Source organism: Kockovaella imperatae (genome assembly GCF_002102565.1).
Source record: "Kockovaella imperatae strain NRRL Y-17943 chromosome Unknown BD324scaffold_10, whole genome shotgun sequence".
Taxonomy (NCBI): domain Eukaryota; kingdom Fungi; phylum Basidiomycota; class Tremellomycetes; order Tremellales; family Cuniculitremaceae; genus Kockovaella; species Kockovaella imperatae.
Window position 1 is genome coordinate 310,548 of NW_019028950.1, and position 20,088 is coordinate 330,635.

Sequence of the window (20,088 nt, forward strand, 5' to 3'; positions counted from 1 at the left end):
AGAGAGAGAGAGAGGAGAAGAGAGCTGACTGGTGGGACATTCCCCCCCAAATGACCAACGCTACTACCTACGCACACGATGACGTCGCGTGGCCTTTTGGGACGAAAAAAACGGTAGTAATAATAATAAAGGAAGGAGGTGGCCAGAGATGATGGTCGGTGGTAAGGGGGGGACTATCAGGCCGACCTTTTGTGAGGAGGAAGCTACTGTGAGATCATTTGTTGAGCAGGTCTGATTGAGGATTGCAGGACACAACGATTGAGACCAATGGAGGGAAGAAAGAGACCGGGGCAGTAGCCAGCAGCAAGCAGCAAGCAGCAGCGAGAGCAGCAGCAGCATTTGTATTTCTTCTAATTAAAATTTGTAATTTTCCCTGAATGGTTTGGACGGGGGGAAAAAATTGGTAAAAGGGGGTTGTCCATTAGGAATTGTGAGATTTTTCCTAATAGCACCCTCTCTCGCTCTCCCTCTCTCTTGGGCCCAGACCCCTCTCTGTCGGAGGAGAATAGTTCCAGGTATTATTCACTATTCTATTGAGGCGGCAGGTCGAGCGGCAGGGCGGGGGGCGCGGCGGCCGGGGTGTGGGTGGTGGTGGCATGGGATCTATGATGAATGGGGATCTACTTGGAACGAGCCGAATTCTTGGTGGGAGAGGGAATGGCGGCAGCTGCTTTCTCTCACATGGCTGTGATGGATCCTCTCCAACCGATAATCATATCCCTCTACTACCTCTGTGTGGCACATCTCAACAAACTATATTGACCATATCCTCTGAGGCACACATTCCGGTGAATGGTACACCATCTACCCTGGAAAGAGCATTCACCGCGTCCCTACTGCGCTGTGGCGGTGAGTTGAGTTGACAGCGTGGGATGGTGGTCCAGTCGCCTGCGCTGTGGAATGTGCCTTATGCATCGTGACACTCAGGGGAGCCAGCAAGGGATTAGCATATGAGTTTTCGTACCAACCTTGAGTGCTATCTTCCCACGGTCGAGCAGTCACGACATTGAACCGGCGGATAATCGATCGGCCCGGACCGAAAAGTTGCGGAGGACCGTTAGCTATGCATATGGTAGTGCGCACCAAGGATCGTCGTATTCAATGTCCATATAACGATCGTAGCAGGTAAAGCTGGGTCGACGAGAAAGCATTTGCTGCACACACTGTATACTCTTCCTGACCTTGACCCTACGATATGACCAATCAAGTGGACGGCAAAGAAGTGGCGAAACATGCCAGCAGAGAACAGGTGATTCGTCCCCACCTCATTCTCTGTTTTGCACCTCTTGGCGAATCATAGCTGACGGGATTGTCAGGGTGTATGGATAGTAGTCCACGGTAACAGGGATCTCACTGATTTTCAGAGCAACGCTGATGGAACCAATTCATTCGTCCAGGACACGTATACGACGTAACTGATTTTCTCGATGAGCATCCTGGTAAATACCCTACCGGCTGCAAGTCAGGTTTCCACTGACACATCATCAGGCGGAGCGGACATCATCCTGTGAGTTTGGTATTCATAATCATCCTTCTCATGCGCATGTCTGCAGGAAGTATGCCGGAAAAGATGCCACCGAGGAGTATGAACCGATTCATCCCCCTGATGCCATCAAGGATAATCTAGGTGAGTCAAACCCCTTAGTATTCTCCTTATAAAACCTGTAGATCCCTCGAAACACTTGGGTCCAGTCAGACCGGGAACGATGGTGAAACCCGAGCCTGCGCCTGCTTCAGCCCCCGCTCCGTCAGCTGTGCAGATCCCCCAGAGCTCAAGTTCAAGCTCACCAGCACCTGAAGAATGGGTCAAGCCGGACCTAGAGCAGATCTTAAGCTTGCACGATTTCGAAGCTGTCGCAAGGCGAGTCATGGGAAGGAGAGGCTGGAATTATTACAGCTCGTAAGAACATTGGTTTGGTAAGATTGGCATCTGGCTGAGATGGTCTCACAGCGGTGCAGACGACGAAATATCCATGGTGAGTGATCTTCCCAGGATGGTAGAGTGCTGAGCAAGACACAGCGCGAAAATCATAATGCTTACCATAGATTATGGTTCAGACCGAGGATTCTCAGAAACGTGGCCAATGTCGATTTCTCTACCAAGATACTAGGCTTCGCAACTAGCATGCCAATTTACATCACCGCGACTGCTCTGGGTGAGTGGAGGCCAGCGACGATTAGGACTGACTCGCAGGTAAACTGGGTCATCCAGAAGGAGAGGTCACTCTGACCAGAGCGGCAGCAAAGCACAATGTCATACAGATGGTGCGTGGCGGGAAAAGTGGACAACTTGCTGAACCGAGGTAGATTCCCACCCTCGCGTCGTGCTCTTTCGATGAATTGGTCGACGCTGCTGCGCCTGGTCAAGTGCAATTTATGCAATTGTGGGAATTTTCCCCTCCTCAGAAACGCTGCTGATGTCCCAGATACGTCAACGCGGACCGAGCGAGGACCCGAAAGATTGTCGCTCATGCCGCTGATCGAGGTATAAAAGCATTGTTCATCACTGTGGATGCTCCTCAGTTGGGACGACGAGAAAAAGTCAGTCTGGCCCAAGTGTCTTCCGACCCTGTCGCATCTGTGTTGACGGTTCTACGCTGAAGGACATGCGGACCAAGTTTGAGGGCGCCGCGTCATCTGCTCAGACTACAGGCGGTGATAAAGTCAGGCGGGATCAAGGTGCCGCCAGGGCCATTTCATCATTCATCGACCCGAGTTTGAATTGGGCAGACCTGAAGGATTTGACGGAAGCTGCTAAAGGGATGAAAATCATTCTCAAGGGTGTGCAATGCTGGGAGGACGCCGTGCTGGCTGCAGAGGCAGGTGTGGATGGGATCGTGCTGAGGTGAGCCATTGAGTACGGATCACGAACCAGTCTGACATTGCCCAGTAATCATGGGTAAGCGATAGACGTGTCTCAGTCGACATCATTGACCGTCATGTGCTCTCTTAGTGGTCGTCAGCTGGTGAGCAGGCATCTGAACAAAAGATGCAATTTGTCTCGCTGACCCTGGTGCACCTAGGACTATGCTCCGGCCCCTATTGCCATCCTCCCGTCCGTCGTCTCTGCGCTTACAGCACACGGATATATGAACAATCCTTCCCGTCCAAAGTTTGAAATTTTCGTCGATGGAGGTGTGAGACGCGCTTCAGACGTCATGAAGGCCGTAGCGCTCGGAGCAACGGCCGTGGGAATCGGTCGACCGATGATTTACGCCATGTCGACATATGGTGAAGAAGGGATCTCGAAACTGTTACAAATCCTCAAAGACGAGTTTGAAATGAACATGAGGCTCGTTGGAGCTAGAAATATTGGAGAGCTGGTACCGAGTATGATCGACACGAGTGCGCTTCACGGCGCAGCGAGTATTGATACGTTGTACGATGCGAATTGTGAGTGCAAAGAAGGGGTGAGCGATACGTGCTGAGACTTTCGCAGATGAGAGAATCGTACCCGTTGGCACAAAAGCTCGACTCTAAGCGGTAGCGCGTATCAGGGCGAACTTTACATGTATTGTCATGCTGTACAAGCCTGCCTTTTCCTTACTCCGTCATGCCTTTTCGTTTTCCCCCACTTCATTCCAGTGCTTCGTCGTGCAACGTCTACTTTGTCTCAATGTCTTTCCGTCCTTGAGCCGAGTCGGTCCCAGGGGCCTGTTCGCCGAGCGAAGCAGCGGCATTCTGGAAGGAGTGGGAGAGTCAGAACAACCACAGTCACCCGCTCCGCGCTCATCTCACCTTTGCGTTCTGTCAACAACACGTCAGCACCAATGATCACCCATTCTTGCCAGCCTCTGAGAGGCACGCTGTTGCCCTCTACTCACCTGTACAGCTGTTCCACTGACTCCACCTTCTTGCCCTCCTGGATGAGCTCCCTCAGCACCAGAGACATCTTTCGAAGGTAACACGATGATCAGCGGGGACATCATCAGGCCGATCTTATCAAAAAGAACGGTCGCCCTCACCTGGTCTCTGTTGAGCATCGCTCAATTGCTTAGGACCGTCGGTCTGAGATACAGACCCTTTCCCAATAGGATCTGTCCCTTCGTGTGCTGGTGATTGAGCCATGGTGGTTCGTTTGTAGTGTCTCAAAGTGTGAAAAGAGGCAAAAAGAGAAGGTAGAGAGGGAAGGTGCGAAAACGCTGGAAAGGTCCCAGTCCCATTCCTAATCCTACCGAACCGCCTGGCTCCCTGGCTGCTGACGTCACCTAGAAAATGGTGCGACCATCTTGTCCAGGTCAAAATGGTTCCCAAAGCATGAGAGACCATGCATGATAGATGCTTGATGTATCGTCGGCGAGCACACGAAGACTCTCCCTCGAGCAGAGTGATCAGCTTCGGATACGCTAATCAGACCACCATGAGACTTGCAGACATTTTGCCTTCGCCATCGTCATCTGTGTATCGTAGATTCCAGCTCTTCTCCTCGACGCCACTCGGAACCTTTTTTTTCCCTTGGCACCGCGGGAAATACCATCTATCGATGTGGCACAGCGTCGACCCAGCAGGCTATCCAGAGATCAGCAGCAGCAGCAGCGCGAGCTAGAGCGAGCATGATCATCGTCCGTGACCGAGCCTTGATCGGCGTTGCTTTCGCGCGCGCGATAATGATGCATGGCATTTGACATCGGCGACCTCGGTGCGTCGTCGGCGAGATGTGATGCCTGACTAAAACTGATTGAACCACTCCCAATCCCATTCCACAGTCCGTAACATGTACTCATCCACCGCTCCTATTCCGTCGTCGTCGTCTTCTTCTTCTTCTTCTTCCTCATCCTCATTTTCGTCACCAACTTCAGCATCCTTCACGTCGTCCGCAGCATCATCACCGTCCATTGGACCCGAAGCCAAAGGCGTACTAGATCCTCTGGGATTCACAAACGAGACATTCCGCTTAGTCGCGGTTGTGGTCGACGTCGTCCCGCCAGCTTTGCCCCTCGTAGCGTCTTCAAACTCGACAAAGTCCAATTCTCCTTCTCCCTGTGCGACCCTCGCCGCCGCTGCATCCTCTTCATCCTCGACTTCCGCGAGAGCCTTGGCGAACGCTCTTTCTTCCCCCAGTCTCGGTGCCGACGCTTCTGCATCGACAGCTTCGGGTTCGGGTTCAACCTCGATATCCTGTATCCTTTCGTCTTCCAAGTCATCACCAGGAGGAGCACCAGCACCAGCCGCAGCAGCAGCGGTCTTGCCATTGCCCACTTCAGCATCGAGGACATCTCTCCAATCCATTTTCCCAAAGAAATCCGTGGTGAATTCGCCTTCTTGAATGACCACTCGATCCAACAGTCGCTTTTGGTTCGCCTTTTTCAACATGTTTTCCTCGACCGTGTGGGAACTGACGAATCGATAGATGTGCACTTCTCTCGTTTGGCCGATCCGATGAGCTCGATCCATGCATTGTCTATCCATTGAGGGGTTCCAATCGGAATCATAGAAAAACACCGTATCCGCTCCGGTGAGATTGATGCCAACTCCACCGGATCGAGATGAAGCGATGAAACAGAATATCCGGGCGTCCGAATTGAATCGTTCAGTGATAATTTGACGATCTTCAATCTTGGTCGAACCATCGAGTCGCAGATACCGATGACCATTGTAAGACAGGAACGTCTCGAGAATATCGAGGACTCGGGTCATCTGTGTAAAGATTAGAACGCGATGACCCTCCGCTTTTAGATCGCGAAGCATCTCGTAGAGCTTTTGCAATTTCCCACAATCATACTGCAGGAGAGAAGCGTCTGGAAAGGCAATTTGAAGTTTCACACTGGCTTGATGAAGCGTGTCGAACGAGGGTTCGAGAAATTCAGGAGTAGATGTGGGCTTCAGACCGGGCAGCGCATATTCGGTCATGTCCTTCGCGACGACGAGCGGGGGCATGAGAGCAAAGATATCCACCAGGGGAGCAACAAGTTTCGCTCGTTCCTCGTACGAATGTACTAAACGAGCGGCAGGAGGTGTAAAGTCATCGAGTGAATCAAGGCGGGAGCGGTGATTCATATCACCTGGCGCGAGCGGTCGAGACAGATTCGAAAGGAAGGAAAGTAGAGTAGAGCCGTATATGGGTCGAATGTGACATCGTCGTCTGTTGATATCACGCAAGGCTCGCCAGCGATTGACGCTCTGTGTTTCTTCCCAAAAAGACCTATATTGAAGCCAGCCTTCGACAGTTCGAGTATCCATCGGCGGAGTAGGCGCCGACTTGCCCTTCTTCACCGGCTCAATGGCATGCGGCAGCAAATCACTCGCGTCGAGGCGTCGGCGGGACTCCATGGTCCAAGACGAGGCATTCTCGAAAGCTGTGATTTTGAATGCTGGTTGATCCAAGTAATCCATGTCCCTGAGCAACCTCTTCCGTACCAGTATCTCACTGGGCTCGAAATCCGCCAAGACCGACCGTTCCATGGCGAAACTGGTTCGGACCGGACGGACTTCAAACAGGTCGGGGTGATTACATACTTTTCTCAGTTGCATTAGAGTGTTGACGACGCCGAGGTATCCACCCGAAGTCAGTGCTTCTTTGGTGGAAGAACGAGACATGAATTCGTCATACAGGAACCGTTGTCTTTTTGAGAGTTTGCAGTAGACGACGTGCTCGAACTTCCCGGGAAGCTGAGTTTCAACCTCAGATTTCAAGCGACGGAGAATGAACGGTCTGAGTAAGGTATGCAACTTGGCGACCGTTTCGAGCGTATCGGAATCCAGAATGTCCCCCGATTCGACAGCCTTGTCCATGGGATCTGGGTCTGTCAGTTGTGGACTCGCATCATCGCGACTCACTAGAGAACCACTCTGTGAACTCTTTGTGGTTGGCGAATCCAACGACAGCCGTCGCATCGGCCGTGACACCATTGGGCATGAGGAAATAGAGCAAACTCCACAGCTCCATGAGATTGTTCTGCAACGGAGTTCCAGTGAGGAGCAATCGACGCTGAGCCTTGAAGCCGAGTAGAGTCTGCCATCGTTGTGACCGGAAATTCTTGATATTGTGCGCTTCATCGAGAATCATGTAAACCCAGCTCTTTCGTCGGAAAATGTGTTGATCCGCAAGCACGATCTGATAACTTGTGATACACACTTGCCAGGCGTTCTCAGTGTTCCAGCCCACACGCTTGTCCTTGCGCTCCTTCTGATTGCCGTAGTAAGTTAGGACTTTCATACCGGGTAAGAATTTTTTAAATTCCATCTCCCAATTGAGAATCACAGAGGTGGGGACAATGATAAGATGTTGGCCCCATACACCCTTGTCGCAAGCAAGATGGGCGAGGAGTGAGATTGTCTGTATCGTTTTGCTGCAATGTCAGTCGACAACACTCGCTTTTTTTCACTCACCCTAAGCCCATTTCATCGGCCAGGATACCGTTCATATTATTCTGATACAGACTCGCGAGCCACTCGAGCCCAGCATGCTGGTAGGGTCTCAGTGTACCACGTAGCAAGAACGGCGCCTGCAAACGATTGACGTCCTCGTTCTTGGCCTCTTCCTCGTCACTCTCCGCTTCCTCCTCTTCGGACTCGGACACGCTCGGAGTCATTTCATAGTCTGATTGGTCCTCGACTTCTTCAATCTTTGGTCTCTTGCTTGGCATGTGCTGAGGCGTTTCCTCTGGCGTCCAAACGGATCTGACCCGACGTTGCCGCTTGCCTTCCACGATGAGTTTGGGAGACTCGCCAGAGAGGTTCTCGTCAAGAAGTGATTTGTCCGTGATGATCTGACCCGTTTCCTGAATCGCAGGGCTCTGCTCGGTGCCTAAAGCTTCGACAGGGTAACCATATCTCCTCAACAGCTCCTCAATCGGCAAGTCCGCGTCTGCCATCAGCCCAGCATCCTCATCGTCTTCGCCCTCATCTTCATCTTCAGCCTCCTCCATCTCCACATCCATCTCTGCATCACGATGATCGACATCACTATCGACGGCCACGAACTCGGTGTCATTGGCATCCGGATCCTCGGTCTTAAACAAGTCAGCGTGAGATAGAGCTTTGCGCTGGCGCCTTGGGCGAGCAAGGACTGGCTCGTCCTCAGTGGTCAGTATCTCCTCATTGACGGAGGTGGAGACAGTCTGTATAACATCGCTTTCTGGCGGATTGGAGGGTGGCTGTAGAGCGAAGGCTATCTCAGTAGACACCGCTGGGATAGGTATAGCGATCTGATGGTCGGCTGTGCCATTTGTCGATCTGGACTCGGCATCCGGCGTAATTGAAGCTGAGATTGTCGGCTCGACTGGGTCTTGAGGGAGCTCAGCAATTGTTTCATTTCTGGATGTCCCGTTCGCCTGAGCCCCAGATTCCGAATCGGGTGTGCGCAGGGAGGCTGACAAGGACGACCGTGGCTGAAGGTGGCTTCGCCCGTCAAGGGGACTATACATGACATCGGGCTGAGGTAGTTGAATTTGCGCCGTCGTTAGGGTTTCCACTTGGCCCGGCCGCACGTCGGTCGCGTCGAGATCGAGGAGCGGCGTGTCGATTGCCAGTGAAGTCTCTGCTTGAGCAGTGTCGACGTCTTCGATGCGTTCTGGCGGAACAGGTACATCCTCCTGCTCGATTTCCATCCCGTCTAGAGCCTCGTCGTCCGCCAACAAATCTCGCAAGCCAGGCACTGGAGTGTCGCTGTCGGTCTGTATGGCGTCCTTATCGTCCTCCTCATCCTCAGCCTCTTCTTCCACTTCGGCATCTGAGTCTGCAGCCTCTTCTGGCACATCGGAACCATCATCGGACGCCTCGTCCTCATCCTCATCCTCATCCTCCGCCGCAGATACTTCCTCCGTCTCGGCATCACTGTCCTCGTCTGCACTGCCCTGGTCCTCCTCTCCATCCTCGACCTCTCGATCTCCGGCAATGTCATCCCGTTGCGCTTCCAAGAGCCCCGTACTCCGCTGGAGCATATTCTGCAGATGTTCTTTTCCCAAGCGATCCTGCTCAAGCTTTTGCGCAGCTTGAATTCGAGCTCGAATGATCTAGCATTAGCTTTGCCCTATCTGTGAGCCTCACCTTGACAGCCAGATTCCATCTCTTCCTCATCGCTCGAATCAAATCCTTCATCTTCTTCTTCCTTTCCCTTTCCTCGGCGGCTCTTTCCCGCTCCTCACGTCCTTCGATGTGTTCCCAGTAAGCTTGTATCATCCTTGCTATGCGCTTTGCCACCACTGGTTTCTGTTTGGCCTCATTCAGCATGGCATTCCGCACTTGTACCATATGCGCCATCAGAGAGTCTCGGAAGTCGGTCTTGCGAGGTGGCAAAGCAGGCGGCCGAGTCTTGAGCGTGTGTCCAGATTCTTCCAGTAGTCTTCCGAGCCGACCTTGATGCTGCAACCAATTCACCCGATTGACAAGGTACCCGTCACGAGCCGCTTGCTGCTCCAGAACCTTCAGAGGCGGTGTATTCGTGTCCTCAATGTGAATATAAGAATCCATGATCGGTGCGATGTCTCCTCCAAATTTGGGCGGCGGGGGTTTGTGTATTGGCATAGTGTACCATGGTTCGCGAGGTCCAAAGATACGCTCTTTGGGTCGAAGAGGAGCTGGAGGGAACGGGATATGAGCTAGTGATGGCAATGGAGTCGGAGGTCGCGGTGGCTCCGGAGGCTCGGACGGTGGACGAGGAGTCGCTGGAGCAGATGTATCTTGGGAGGTGCTGGGCGGTACGGATTCTTCCTTGAGTCGTTCAGCGAGGATCTGCTCAGACAGCAATGAAGCTCTCGTCTTCTTCCCCTTGAAAGGTACCGGAGAGGCCTCGATGTCGGAATCCACCAGAATGCTTGCCCTCCCCTTCCTCTTGCCAGTGTGTGTCACGGCAATGACCTTGGCGTCGGGCTCCACAGGTATAGGCTCCTGTTCCTCAACCACAGCTTTCGCTTTGCCCTTTCCCTTCACATCGGGGGTCCCCCTCGCTTTCTCCTTGCCCCTGGATGATGCCTTTTCGGCTCCATTGACCGGAGTGCTCACAACGTGTGCCAGAAGCTCAGACTGTTCATGGGCTTGCCGGCGGGTTTGCCGTGCAGGCAAACTCGAGCGTGGCCGCTTCGAGGGTCCAGCTACCTGAGTGGTTGGATCGAGGGGCAGGAGACTGAGTAGATCATAATTGTTCCTTGCGTACTGGGACTGTCAGCAAAGCGTTTCTGAATAAAGCTCACTTCTAAGAAGACTGGCGAATTGTCGCTCTTTATGAACTGCGCGGAGTGAGCTGAGCCAAAGACTCGGATTTGAACAGCTTACCTCTGGATCATATCCCTCCAATAGACTTATATAGCGCTCCAAGTGAAATTTCTCCCTCACTGCAGCATCGTGACTCTCCACGACCTGCTTCACGATCGCCTCCTTCTCCTTGATCAGCTCTTCGCGACGTTCTTTGATGCCATCTTCGCCCAGTTTCCGTCTAATTGACTCAATTTCGACCTCGTCAGGCTCTCTGGCTGTAATGGCAGAGCTTTGTACTGGTCTAGAGGGCGGCGCATAAGACACAGGGTCAGAAGGTCGGGCTCGCAACGTTCGAGTAGGTAGAGGCCCTCGACCGAGAGATCGACGCGAGGTTGCTGTGGTCTTTGCCGGGGTTTTCGGAGCAAGGGCTACCGTAGCAATTCCATCTACATGGCCAGAACTGGCATTTTGAATCTCCTGAGCCACGGATGGTCCAGCAACAGGGTCGACCTCCATAGCTGGACTACCTCCACCGTGCTTCACGCGACAGACATGAGTTGATCGAGACGCCTTGGGGCAAACGGGCCGAGCCTATCTCAATACACGATCGAGTCACTTCCTCCAAGTCCGACGCGTCCCAGTGAGATCCTTGTCGAGAAAGTTGGAATGCTAGCCGAACGGTCTACTATAGAAGATGAGTTGAAGATTGGACGAGGGAACGGTGAACGGTAATTTTCCGGGAAAATCCACGTTGTGGCGGGGTGTTCAGCAACCGGTAGCATCATCTTTGGAAGCCGAGCTTTGTTGACAAGTGAACATTATGATTGTACACTTGATTTGACCCCAGGAATGAGTATCAGCAACACCATCAGGCCTTCTGCGGCGACTGTCAAAGCGGCGAAGATTGCCGCTGCGTCGCCTCATGGTCTTGTCAATCTCGTCAGATTGGTCCAGGCTCTCGATCAGACATCTCAATATTTGGAAGATGAGGACGAGGAACAGGAACAGGACTCGAGTCGAATACGCAAAGATGTAGACGTGAGCGAGCCGGAATGGGAATGAGACTCGCGAGCTTACGTCTGTTCAGACAGCTCGATACGCTCGACTCATTCTGGAGAATCTCAAGAACGCTAACGAGGGGTAAGTCAGTTCAGTCTCAACATCGTCATGCTCATCGAGAAAAAGACCTTCGACGTCTTTGACGCTTGAGAAGCTCGACCGGACAATGTCAGACGTAGAGAAGAGGTATTCCTCTCTGGAGACCGAGTCATTGAGCAAGGAGATCATCGACAAGCCTCGTGAACCCCTCGCATCAAGGGCAAAGTCTTCCGCCTCTTTTGAGCTTTTGGCGGAAACATCACCCACGGAAGAAAAGTCCGAGCCTCGTCCAACATTGTCACCAAAACTTAGCACCACACTACGGTCGAGGAAACGAGGCATAGACACAGCTGCATATCTTCGCAAGCGGGCCGAGGAAGATGCAGCGGGAGCAGAAGTTGGATTGTTACCACTGCGCGTCGTACCTCAGAATGTGGAAAAGTCTTCCAGGGATCAGTTACTAGGCGGAGGAATGAGGTCGGGTATGGGCTCAAGACAACTGCACGAGGAGTTGGGAGGTCAACTGGCAGATGCAAGTCTCCAACGCAATTTGGAATGCTGATGCCAAAAATGCAGATGTCAAATCGCTTAAAGTTAAATGCCATTCATTTTGCGTCAAGCCTCAACGATGAGAAGGATCTCCTGGAATCATCTCAAACGACCTTGGAGAGTGAGTGCAAGCAGTAGTGAATCTTCTCTGAACCCACAGACAATCTCGTGGCCACACGTTCCTCGAAACAGGATCTCGCCAAAGTCTCTAAAAAGGGCAGAGGCACTACCTGCATGACTCTCGGCATCGTCATACTTGTCTTAATCATCTTTGTCTGGACGTACATGCTTATACGATTCACGTGAACACGCATACATGGTACCGTGACTCGAACGTTTTCAATGCATTCTGTATGACTTTGATAACACAAGAAGAGGGGGATGGATGCCGTTCGCAGCGCGGTGGATCAAGCCGGATTGTATGGAGACTCTGGAGGGTCCGACAGCTCGCTATCTGAATGGTCTGTGTCCCCCCGAGATCCTCGCACGATAACGTCATGTCCAGAAGGCAGTGATGACTCACTATCAGTAGGCGAAGACACCAGAGAGCGTTTCCGTTTGCCTTGAGCCGTCCGCGTCAATCGACGAGATCTCTTCAAGTCCTCCTTGTCTTCGTCCTCCGCCTCTCCGCTCGCCTCATCCGAGGATAAGCCATCGCTGTCTTCCAAAAAATCATCATCGTCTTCCCCCGGGCCATCGTCCAAGTAGTCACTGTCCTTTCCACCTGGTTCGTCGGCTGGCTCCGAAATTGTATCTGTTGGTTCCGAGACCTGGTCATGTACACTGACTGCCTCGTCTGCGAGGCGTGTCAGTGCAGCAAGCGCAATGTCAAGTCTCACCATTGGTTCTCTGCTGAGCTGACGCTGGGCTGAGATGAGTTACAGCTGAAACTCCTGTGTCGCGCTCTGTGGGGGGCCCACTTTGTAGCCTGGCTGCTTCGTTTCTTGTCACTTCAGAGAATGTGATAGTGTACGGGTTCTGGTCGCTGTCCAGAGGGCAAAACAGCCAAGTTCTTGGGTCGATCAACGTGCTGATATTCCCGGCCGCGTCCAAGAAAGAATAACCCGGTTGCACATTCTGTGCCTGAGCTATGTCGCGAAATTTGTCCACAGTCTGGAGAAGTCTGGAAAAGGGATAGTCCTTTCCAAAGCTCTTGAACTTTTCTGACTTGAAGCCCTGGCTTGCGAGATACAGCTCAGACTTGCCCTTCCCGGTCCCCGAGAACTTCGCAATCAGCCTTTTGGTATCTCCCCTGACGTCGGATGTGACCAAAACCGTTAGTCTTTTGGCTATTAGGAGATCAGCAACGCCGATATGTAGAAGCCTCCACCGACCTGAGGGAGGGACAACCGAAGATCCATGTTCAGTAGTGTTTATGCTTGAAGCAGACATTAGTACTCTGCGATGAGGTTCTCTGATCAGTGAGGTATTGAGAAGTGATATGTATTGAAGGGAGACGTTGAAGAGGATTTTGGAAGTGACGCTATGAGAATTGGATGGACTTCCTTTGTTCGCATTCATGATTTGAACTCCGTACAGGATCGCCACCGTGGCCTCAGTCGATACAGAGCTCTATGACAGACCTGTAGCAGCACAATCACGAACAGCGAATGTCTCGATCATCAGTCCTCATAGCGCCTGTCAAGGTCACGGAACCAAATTTTCTCGGTTGAAATATTCTACGCATTCATGCATTGAATGGGTCAATCTATCTATCATATATTGTGTGAAGACCTGGTTCGGGATGCAGAACAAGCCAGAGCAGGACAGGAATCAAGAGGCTACGGTCTACTTGGTAGGCGGGACCCCTGTTCCATGATGAGCTCACGCGATGTCTTAGGGGAATCTGGATGAGCGGTGTACAGATGCTTTGATTTGGGAGTTGATGCTGTAAGTAGTGGCCGCCAATTTTCAGACGCTCTGGCTGACGTCTCGCAGGCAGGCTGGCCCGGTCTGTAAGTGCAGATCGTGTCTTCTAAAAAGGAAGCAATCTGACGGACTCCAGCCAACGTGTTCTTACCGAAGGATCGTATCTCCATGTCACACCAGGGTTTTGGATTCTGCGAATTTCTCTCTGAAGATGATGCCGAGTACGCCGTGAAGATTATGAATCAGATCAAGTTATATGGGAAGCCAATCAGAGTCAACAAGGCTTCGTATGATAATAGGAAGGAGGTGGATATCGGAGCGAACTTGTTCATTGGAAGTTTGGACGAGCAAGCGGACGAGACTGCCCTGTACGATGTGTTTAGCACTTTCGGCGCAATAGCAGAGCATCCAAAGGTGAGCGAGAACATGACTAGCCTGAGGGAGGAAGGTGTATTGAGCCTTCAGATCGCTCGAGATCCCACGACTGGTCAATCGAAAGGATACGGATTCGTTTCGTACCATGACTTTGAAGCCGCCGATATGGCTATCGAGAACATGAACGGTCAATTCTTTGGTGGAAAGCAAATCTCGGTGCAGTATGCTTTCAAGAAGGATGGAAAGGGAGAGAGGCATGGTACACAGGCAGAGAGATTATTGGCTGCTCAAGCAAAGTGGGATTTCACACACGCAGCAGCATCGTGTCAATTGACGCTGACGTTCCACAGAAAACACGCCATCGGTCCTGGAACCTCATATTCATACGGAGGTGAGCTTCATCGATGCAGCTTCTCTGACTTTTGTAGGCCAATTCGCCGGTGCTCTCGCCGCTCAGCCTTCTGCCCCAGTCCAGCCAGCATACCAATCCGTCGCCTCTCAACCTCCTCCTCCACCGCCACCCGGCATGCCAGTGTACCAGCCTCAACAAGGCTATCCAGGTCAAGATTATGGTCAATCATATCCCGCCCCACCTGCTGGTTTCCCTGTCGCGAATGGTTACTCAGGCTATCAACAGCCATCACAGCAGGGCGGTGCAGCTCCGCCGCCTCCACCGCCGATACGGATGGGATTCTGATACAATGTATGCATGTAACAATACAGATGAATTGAGTGTGTGCAAGTGCAGTCTAAGCGTCTATTACGGATACCAAAGGTTTGGGCCACAGTGCAATGTCCTGTATCCTGACCTTGATCCTGTCTCCCACCTCCTCGTGTTTGGAGCCGACGAGTCGGGCCAGGGTACCGAGTGCAGGGATGAGAACCGGCGAATTGAGCTTATCGCCCTCAGCGGTATAGGTAGGTGGCATGGCGATGATGGCCTCGAGAGGTTCGTTTGGATCAATGCTTTGAGAATCGTATATGTATCCGCCTGGTCGAGGGTTGGCCATTCGATCTCTGATCAGCAATGCTGTCCACCAACTGCTTGAAAATCGGCCAGCATTCCTGTTGTCTTTCGAGGCGGAATCGGCGATCAACATAATCTGCTTGACATAGTCTTCAGGCAATCGTGGTGCCGCCAGACTTGGGTGGCGATGATCGGCTGCCAGTGCGGACCTAATCTGCCAATGAGCGAGCAGATCATCGTATCTACGAAGCGGACTGGTGACTCGGAGGTATCCATGTGTATCTTCGAATCCGAGGAACCAATGCTCCCCAGGTTTGAGTGAAAGTTGACCTCCCTGGAAGGTGGCCGACGTTTTGGCCAATTCGAATGGATCCAGAACAAATGTCTTTGGATCACGTTTCTTCATCAGATCCTCGAAGGTCAACCCGGTTTGGCCCGGTAGAGCTGTCAAGAGGGGTTTACTACAGGTTCGGAAGGGGACTGGCAATTTGCGAGAGGAGCAGAAGGCAGCCGCTGCTCGGTTTGCCATGATCATAGCCTCGGCGATGACCTGTCTCGAAGTGTACGAGCCGGATGATTCCAGAGGCGGGACGGAAAAGTCGATCATTGGTGACCCGAGCCAGAAAGACGACTTGCTGGGGGTGTGTTCTCTACTGAAAAACGAGGTGTTTGATGGTGGAGGACGATTTGACAGACGAAGACTCGGCTGAGGCAGGAACGACTCAAACCCAGCATTCTTCATTCGTTGATTTCGGTACGCTAGCATTCTCTGTTGAATGAGTTCCAGATCCTTGGCTTCCTCGCTCGAAGGCGAAGTCGAGGTGCTCGAGACGGTGTCGTGTTCCACGGGTGTTCCGAATGGCCTGAGGTTCGCCAGAGACGGAGATAGACCCAGCACACTGTCCACCGCATCGTATGTAAGCACACGAGGTTTCTTGACCCAGCCCAAGTTGACATGGTAGTCTGTAACGTCGCCGCTCGTGTTCACACGGGAAGAGAAGGTCATGACGGCTTTGACTCCGTCTGTCCCTTCTTCAGATCCGAGTGACACATTCTTCATCGAATCGTCTCCAAATAAGGAAACGCTTCCTTCTTGGAAGTATCCAGCAGATCCTCGCGCTGCAGCTACTCTGGCGAGTGGATCACCAGGGCCAATGAATCGAGTCGGATCCGCGATATGGGCGTGGATCCAAACGTCATCTGACCCGTGGATGCGCTCCACTGAGACACCATCGTCCAGCTCTTTTGAGCCAGCATCGTCCACCACAAAGACCTTGTGAGAGGTGTAGTCTTCTCGGACCGAGTCGAGCTCGTCGCCTCTGAGCGGTACAGAACCGAGCTCCTGGCTTCTGGGCAGCAATACAGATCGTCGAGTCTGATCCTCTGCCACTTCCGATCTCCTGAGCGTCTCCCACGGAGGCACGATACCAATTTCTCCCGCGAACAGGGCCACCGCCTCTCGATCCAAGTTTCGGTCCGAATAAGCTGGGATAGACTTGAGCAGTGTTGTCAAGATTGGTAGCATGATTTGTTCCTGCGTCGACCTCGTCTCGTAAAGACTCATCAATAGAGCCCAGACCAGATCCTGTTCCACTGATGTCCACTCAATTACCGGCGCATCAGAAACTTCTTTCCATTCGTAGTCGTCTTTCGTCTTTAGCGCTCTCGAAGTTTCGATCGCTCTGGAGGCCTTGTCCACGAACCCACGGATGATCTCCCTGTCTTCGTCCACGGTCGAATGCATGATTCGGGTAACGCGGGCCAGAGTTTCTCGTTCGGACTGGCTTCGCAATAAAAAGCGACCGGTCTCGGTAATAGCTCCAGGATCGGCGATGAAGAGCTGTGGATGTTTCATGAGGATATTGTGAGCCGCAAAGGCAGGTAGAGTTCCAGATTTGATTTGTATCTCATCTCCATCCTTCAGGAAATACTCCGCTGCCTGCACGGATGTTACACATGACCTTGAATTGGGATCCTTGGAGGCAAAGTGTCCCCACAAGCCCTCTAGTCCTCCTTTGGCTTTGGCCGCAGACATTATCCGAGCAGTCATGCGCTCTGTCTCTCGGACCACCTTGCGTAGAACGCTGGCGACCTTTTGCCTGGCTGTGAGCATGCGCCGCATTTCAGCGTTTGAGCCCTCTTGCTCTCCCCTCGCCAGAAGATCCATGGACTCGCTTCGCCAACATTGGCCTACCAATTCGGGTTTGACCAGCGTACTTGGAAGGACGTATTGAACGTCATTGGCCGAAGTCAACCAGACATCGCCATAGGCTCTGAGAACAAAGTATCGGACCCTGCCCCCAACGATGACATTGGCAAGGATCATGCCAACATTCTGACGGCCGGACCTGTCGTATCGGCGAGTGTCACAACGCGCAAAACATACCTTCTCGTTTCAACGACGCGCCCAGGAGCTAGAAAGTCCACTTCAGCTTCTGATCCCTCAGCCCAGTCCATGCCATTCAAAGGACCTGTCTCAACGTCGTTGCCATCGAAGATGTCCTCGAAATAAGCTTGCTTTTCCTTGGTAGCCAAGCCTTGACCTATAGAGTACTCGATTTTTGTCTTTGGAGCTGTGTCCATCCTGACCGGGACATCAGGTCGCGGGACAAGTTTTATCTCTGGGACTCGGTTCAAAGCTGTTACATGAAGACCCAGACTCTTGGCATAATTCTGACGGTGAGACCGCTGAATGGCTAAGCGGGGAGGGAATCGAGCGTGAGGTGAGTGAGCATCGAAGATTCCACCTGGGGGGGGCCGGTGATGCTCCACATCCGGAGCTATGTCCGGTAGGCGATATCTCAGCTCATCTGAAAGCTCTGGATCATCCCTGTCCCTCTTTCTATTCGCTTTGAGAGGTCGGCTGCTGTAATCGGATTCGTCTCGATGTGTTCTGGCGATGGGGCGAGGGTCGGGTTTTACAGGTTCACGCTGAGGAATTCCGAGGGGAGCGAGTGCTCGACTATCGACGTCCCTGTGAGGTACACTGGAATGAAGTTGTCTATACGCCAGCCTAGACGGTCCAGCCACAGCTCTGCCCCTCATCTTTGGTCGGTCCACACACAGCTCACGAATTGTTGTCGATCATGCCAAAAGTATCTCGGACCGAAAAATTCTAGAGACCAGAGATATTACGTAATTTGTCGTTCGATCATCTCTTGCCCCCGCTCAGCGTCCAGTCCCTCCATTCTTCCTCTGTTTTGGCATCGACGAGGTCAGCTATCGGACTCTGGACCTCTGTGAGACTGACGACAAACAGAATTATGGCCTTCCTTCACGTGGTCTTCGTCGGGCTCGTGATCGCTGCCATCGCCGCAGCGGCGTGGTTCTTGACCCCTCGTGGAAAAAACCAAGTGTGAGTCTTGGCTTTGGCATCAGCGGCGACAGGATCACTGAATCACCTCAGTCTCATACGGTCAAGTGTCACTCTGACACTGATTTGCTGCTACTTGATGTACGTCGAGTTATGCTGTGATGAGCTGACGATATGCAGGTGGGCCATCACATATTTGGCGCAACTGCATCCCCTGATAGGTACGGCTCACAGTCTCAAGCTCTAGCTGATCTTGCAGCACCACGAAAGTCTGATCTGCGTCATGCAGAGTACTAGAAATTGATCGCCTCTGCTCCGCCATGCATTGCACATTGTATTCTACATTTCGTCGCCTTTCATCCGCTACCTGATCAGACGGCATGGAACAAGGACCATCTCGAATTGCGTCTTAGACTGGATCGGGGCGGCACGGGAGGCGCTGAGCGGACTTGCCTTTGGTCGACGGCTTCGGTCGTGCTTTCTGGGGAGGCTGCCATGGTATTCTGTGCTGTGTTCACCGGCAAACTCATCACAGGCGTGATCTCCTCGACGCCAGTCGTAGTCCTGAGCTCTTCATGGATCTCAGGCAGCAAATCTACCTTGGTTGTTCGTCTCGCATGGACTAGCGGTATGAGATAGAGCAGAATGGCAAGCAACAAAGCCGCAGGTACCATTGCGATGACTGAGAATTATCTGAGCGACTGACCAATCAGCAGAACTTACGATATGCGGCTGTGTCTACAGTCAATTTGAGCCCATACTGCTCGGCTTGATTATCGTCCCATCTTTCCCTTGCTTGATTCACTGCCTGGAGCTCCAGAACTGCTGATGCAATGCTGAGACCGAGCGCAACGACAATCAAGATTTGAGAAGCGATGATAGCGCCAGTAGACTTGGGCTTGCGCGTCGAAGAGCCGACCAAGCCAGTCAAAGAGTCCGATTCAAGAGGGTCTTTGGCGGGAAGAGCTGGTCTGCGCGACCAAAGCTTGAGCCTCCAAAATTTGGCCGCTCTCCCCCTCAGTGATACTTGTATGGCCAACCCGATCAAGTGAACGATTATCGCCATCAGCGTGGCTATACCTCCTGCCAGGAGAAGGATCGGTGTGAGTGGAGATGTGGGCAGCTTTGTGATTGTGCTGCTCAAGGAAGATGGAAGCAAACGGCCATCTGAGGGGGCATATGAGCTTCACTAACAGCATTCGGCACTCACAAGAACTTGCTTCGGATATAGACGTACAGTTGACGTCTGCGTCGTGACTGGCTCTCGAGCATAACTCTGTGGCTTTTTGAGCGTCAATCAGCCTTGGTCCACTCACGCATGACGCCGACGTAGATGGTGGGTCCATCAACACCTGTCCAGTTCCCCTCCAAGGTGGCGTTAGCAAGGGTTCGATTGTGTAGGATAACTGCCGTTGCGCTGGGTTTCGCCCTGGCCGAGGTTGCATTGAGAGGCACGCTTGGTGGCGCACCGAGGACCCGATGTCCGATGGGGGACACCGAGAATACAGAGAGGTGGTAGTTTTCATTGGGGAGCAAAAGCGCCAGTAAGGAGATGACAATGGCGCCGAGAAGACAAAGCAAAATAGCGATATGCAACAGGGGGTGCAGGTCGAATCGTGGCTTTCCGACATCGCGAGGCCGCTGACTGATTTCTGGTTTCGTACGCTCCGGCACATCGGCCATCGAGAGGCGAACCAGCCGCATCTCGTGTCTGTTGTGCTGCAGCAGATGTGGATACACCACAGCAGTGGCGAAAGATCTTGGTGGTCCCGCAGCATCGCTC

The 20,088-nt window shown here is 52.6% G+C and overlaps 10 protein-coding genes across 10 annotated transcripts; 4 read left to right on the plus strand and 6 right to left on the minus strand.

The window, feature by feature from the left end:
- Nucleotides 1–1,067: 1,067 nt before the first annotated feature.
- On the plus strand, nucleotides 1,068–3,507 carry BD324DRAFT_631063 (FMN-dependent dehydrogenase-domain-containing protein). The gene is made up of 16 exons (XM_022016400.1): nucleotides 1,068–1,249; nucleotides 1,317–1,338; nucleotides 1,398–1,439; nucleotides 1,489–1,507; nucleotides 1,554–1,627; nucleotides 1,669–1,900; nucleotides 1,952–1,976; nucleotides 2,021–2,156; nucleotides 2,195–2,265; nucleotides 2,308–2,384; nucleotides 2,427–2,541; nucleotides 2,604–2,845; nucleotides 2,891–2,899; nucleotides 2,954–2,966; nucleotides 3,024–3,393; nucleotides 3,440–3,507. Exons 1-16 carry the CDS (start codon nucleotides 1,196–1,198, stop codon nucleotides 3,478–3,480), a joined length of 1,542 nt encoding a protein of 513 aa, XP_021869827.1. The 5' UTR covers nucleotides 1,068–1,195; the 3' UTR covers nucleotides 3,481–3,507.
- A 38-nt stretch (nucleotides 3,508–3,545) lies between these two features.
- BD324DRAFT_68025 (hypothetical protein) lies at nucleotides 3,546–4,491 on the minus strand. Its single transcript, XM_022019073.1, has 4 exons — nucleotides 3,966–4,491; nucleotides 3,825–3,862; nucleotides 3,739–3,747; nucleotides 3,546–3,681 (listed from the first exon to the last, which is right to left on the minus strand). Exons 1-4 carry the CDS (start codon nucleotides 4,267–4,269, stop codon nucleotides 3,604–3,606), a joined length of 429 nt encoding a protein of 142 aa, XP_021869828.1. The 5' UTR covers nucleotides 4,270–4,491; the 3' UTR covers nucleotides 3,546–3,603.
- On the minus strand, nucleotides 4,286–10,914 carry BD324DRAFT_603017 (SNF2 family N-terminal domain-domain-containing protein). The gene is made up of 7 exons (XM_022013956.1): nucleotides 10,213–10,914; nucleotides 10,131–10,166; nucleotides 8,989–10,092; nucleotides 7,330–8,954; nucleotides 6,778–7,289; nucleotides 4,707–6,737; nucleotides 4,286–4,639 (listed from the first exon to the last, which is right to left on the minus strand). The coding sequence occupies exons 1-7, from the start codon at nucleotides 10,648–10,650 to the stop codon at nucleotides 4,521–4,523; spliced, it is 5,865 nt and encodes a 1,954-aa protein (XP_021869829.1). The 5' UTR covers nucleotides 10,651–10,914; the 3' UTR covers nucleotides 4,286–4,520.
- A 2-nt stretch (nucleotides 10,915–10,916) lies between these two features.
- On the plus strand, nucleotides 10,917–12,136 carry BD324DRAFT_631085 (hypothetical protein). The gene is made up of 5 exons (XM_022016401.1): nucleotides 10,917–11,172; nucleotides 11,222–11,274; nucleotides 11,320–11,764; nucleotides 11,809–11,902; nucleotides 11,942–12,136. Exons 1-5 carry the CDS (start codon nucleotides 10,984–10,986, stop codon nucleotides 12,085–12,087), a joined length of 927 nt encoding a protein of 308 aa, XP_021869830.1. The 5' UTR covers nucleotides 10,917–10,983; the 3' UTR covers nucleotides 12,088–12,136.
- On the minus strand, nucleotides 12,137–13,334 carry BD324DRAFT_631088 (hypothetical protein). Its single transcript, XM_022016402.1, has 2 exons — nucleotides 12,621–13,334; nucleotides 12,137–12,577 (listed from the first exon to the last, which is right to left on the minus strand). Exons 1-2 carry the CDS (start codon nucleotides 13,300–13,302, stop codon nucleotides 12,189–12,191), a joined length of 1,071 nt encoding a protein of 356 aa, XP_021869831.1. The 5' UTR covers nucleotides 13,303–13,334; the 3' UTR covers nucleotides 12,137–12,188.
- Nucleotides 13,335–13,487: 153 nt separating this feature from the next.
- Nucleotides 13,488–14,750, plus strand: BD324DRAFT_631089 (hypothetical protein). Its single transcript, XM_022016403.1, has 7 exons — nucleotides 13,488–13,576; nucleotides 13,622–13,671; nucleotides 13,720–13,736; nucleotides 13,787–14,064; nucleotides 14,116–14,321; nucleotides 14,376–14,416; nucleotides 14,454–14,750. The coding sequence occupies exons 1-7, from the start codon at nucleotides 13,526–13,528 to the stop codon at nucleotides 14,720–14,722; spliced, it is 912 nt and encodes a 303-aa protein (XP_021869832.1). The 5' UTR covers nucleotides 13,488–13,525; the 3' UTR covers nucleotides 14,723–14,750.
- Nucleotides 14,751–18,072, minus strand: BD324DRAFT_592583 (hypothetical protein). Its single transcript, XM_022013816.1, has 2 exons — nucleotides 17,379–18,072; nucleotides 14,751–17,340 (listed from the first exon to the last, which is right to left on the minus strand). Exons 1-2 carry the CDS (start codon nucleotides 18,035–18,037, stop codon nucleotides 14,775–14,777), a joined length of 3,225 nt encoding a protein of 1,074 aa, XP_021869833.1. The 5' UTR covers nucleotides 18,038–18,072; the 3' UTR covers nucleotides 14,751–14,774.
- A 183-nt stretch (nucleotides 18,073–18,255) lies between these two features.
- BD324DRAFT_652218 (ATPase, V0 complex, subunit E1/e2) lies at nucleotides 18,256–18,602 on the plus strand (the record flags this gene model as incomplete). Its single annotated transcript, XM_022018459.1, has 4 exons — nucleotides 18,256–18,347; nucleotides 18,399–18,446; nucleotides 18,486–18,526; nucleotides 18,565–18,602. The coding sequence occupies 4 exons, from the start codon at nucleotides 18,256–18,258 to the stop codon at nucleotides 18,600–18,602; spliced, it is 219 nt and encodes a 72-aa protein (XP_021869834.1).
- Nucleotides 18,572–19,112, minus strand: BD324DRAFT_68782 (hypothetical protein). Its single transcript, XM_022019219.1, has one exon. The coding sequence runs from the start codon at nucleotides 18,977–18,979 to the stop codon at nucleotides 18,677–18,679; it is 303 nt and encodes a 100-aa protein (XP_021869835.1). The 5' UTR covers nucleotides 18,980–19,112; the 3' UTR covers nucleotides 18,572–18,676.
- Nucleotides 18,925–19,902, minus strand: BD324DRAFT_68779 (hypothetical protein). The gene has a single exon (XM_022019218.1). The coding sequence runs from the start codon at nucleotides 19,829–19,831 to the stop codon at nucleotides 19,247–19,249; it is 585 nt and encodes a 194-aa protein (XP_021869836.1). The 5' UTR covers nucleotides 19,832–19,902; the 3' UTR covers nucleotides 18,925–19,246.
- Between the last annotated feature and the right edge of the window lie 186 nt (nucleotides 19,903–20,088).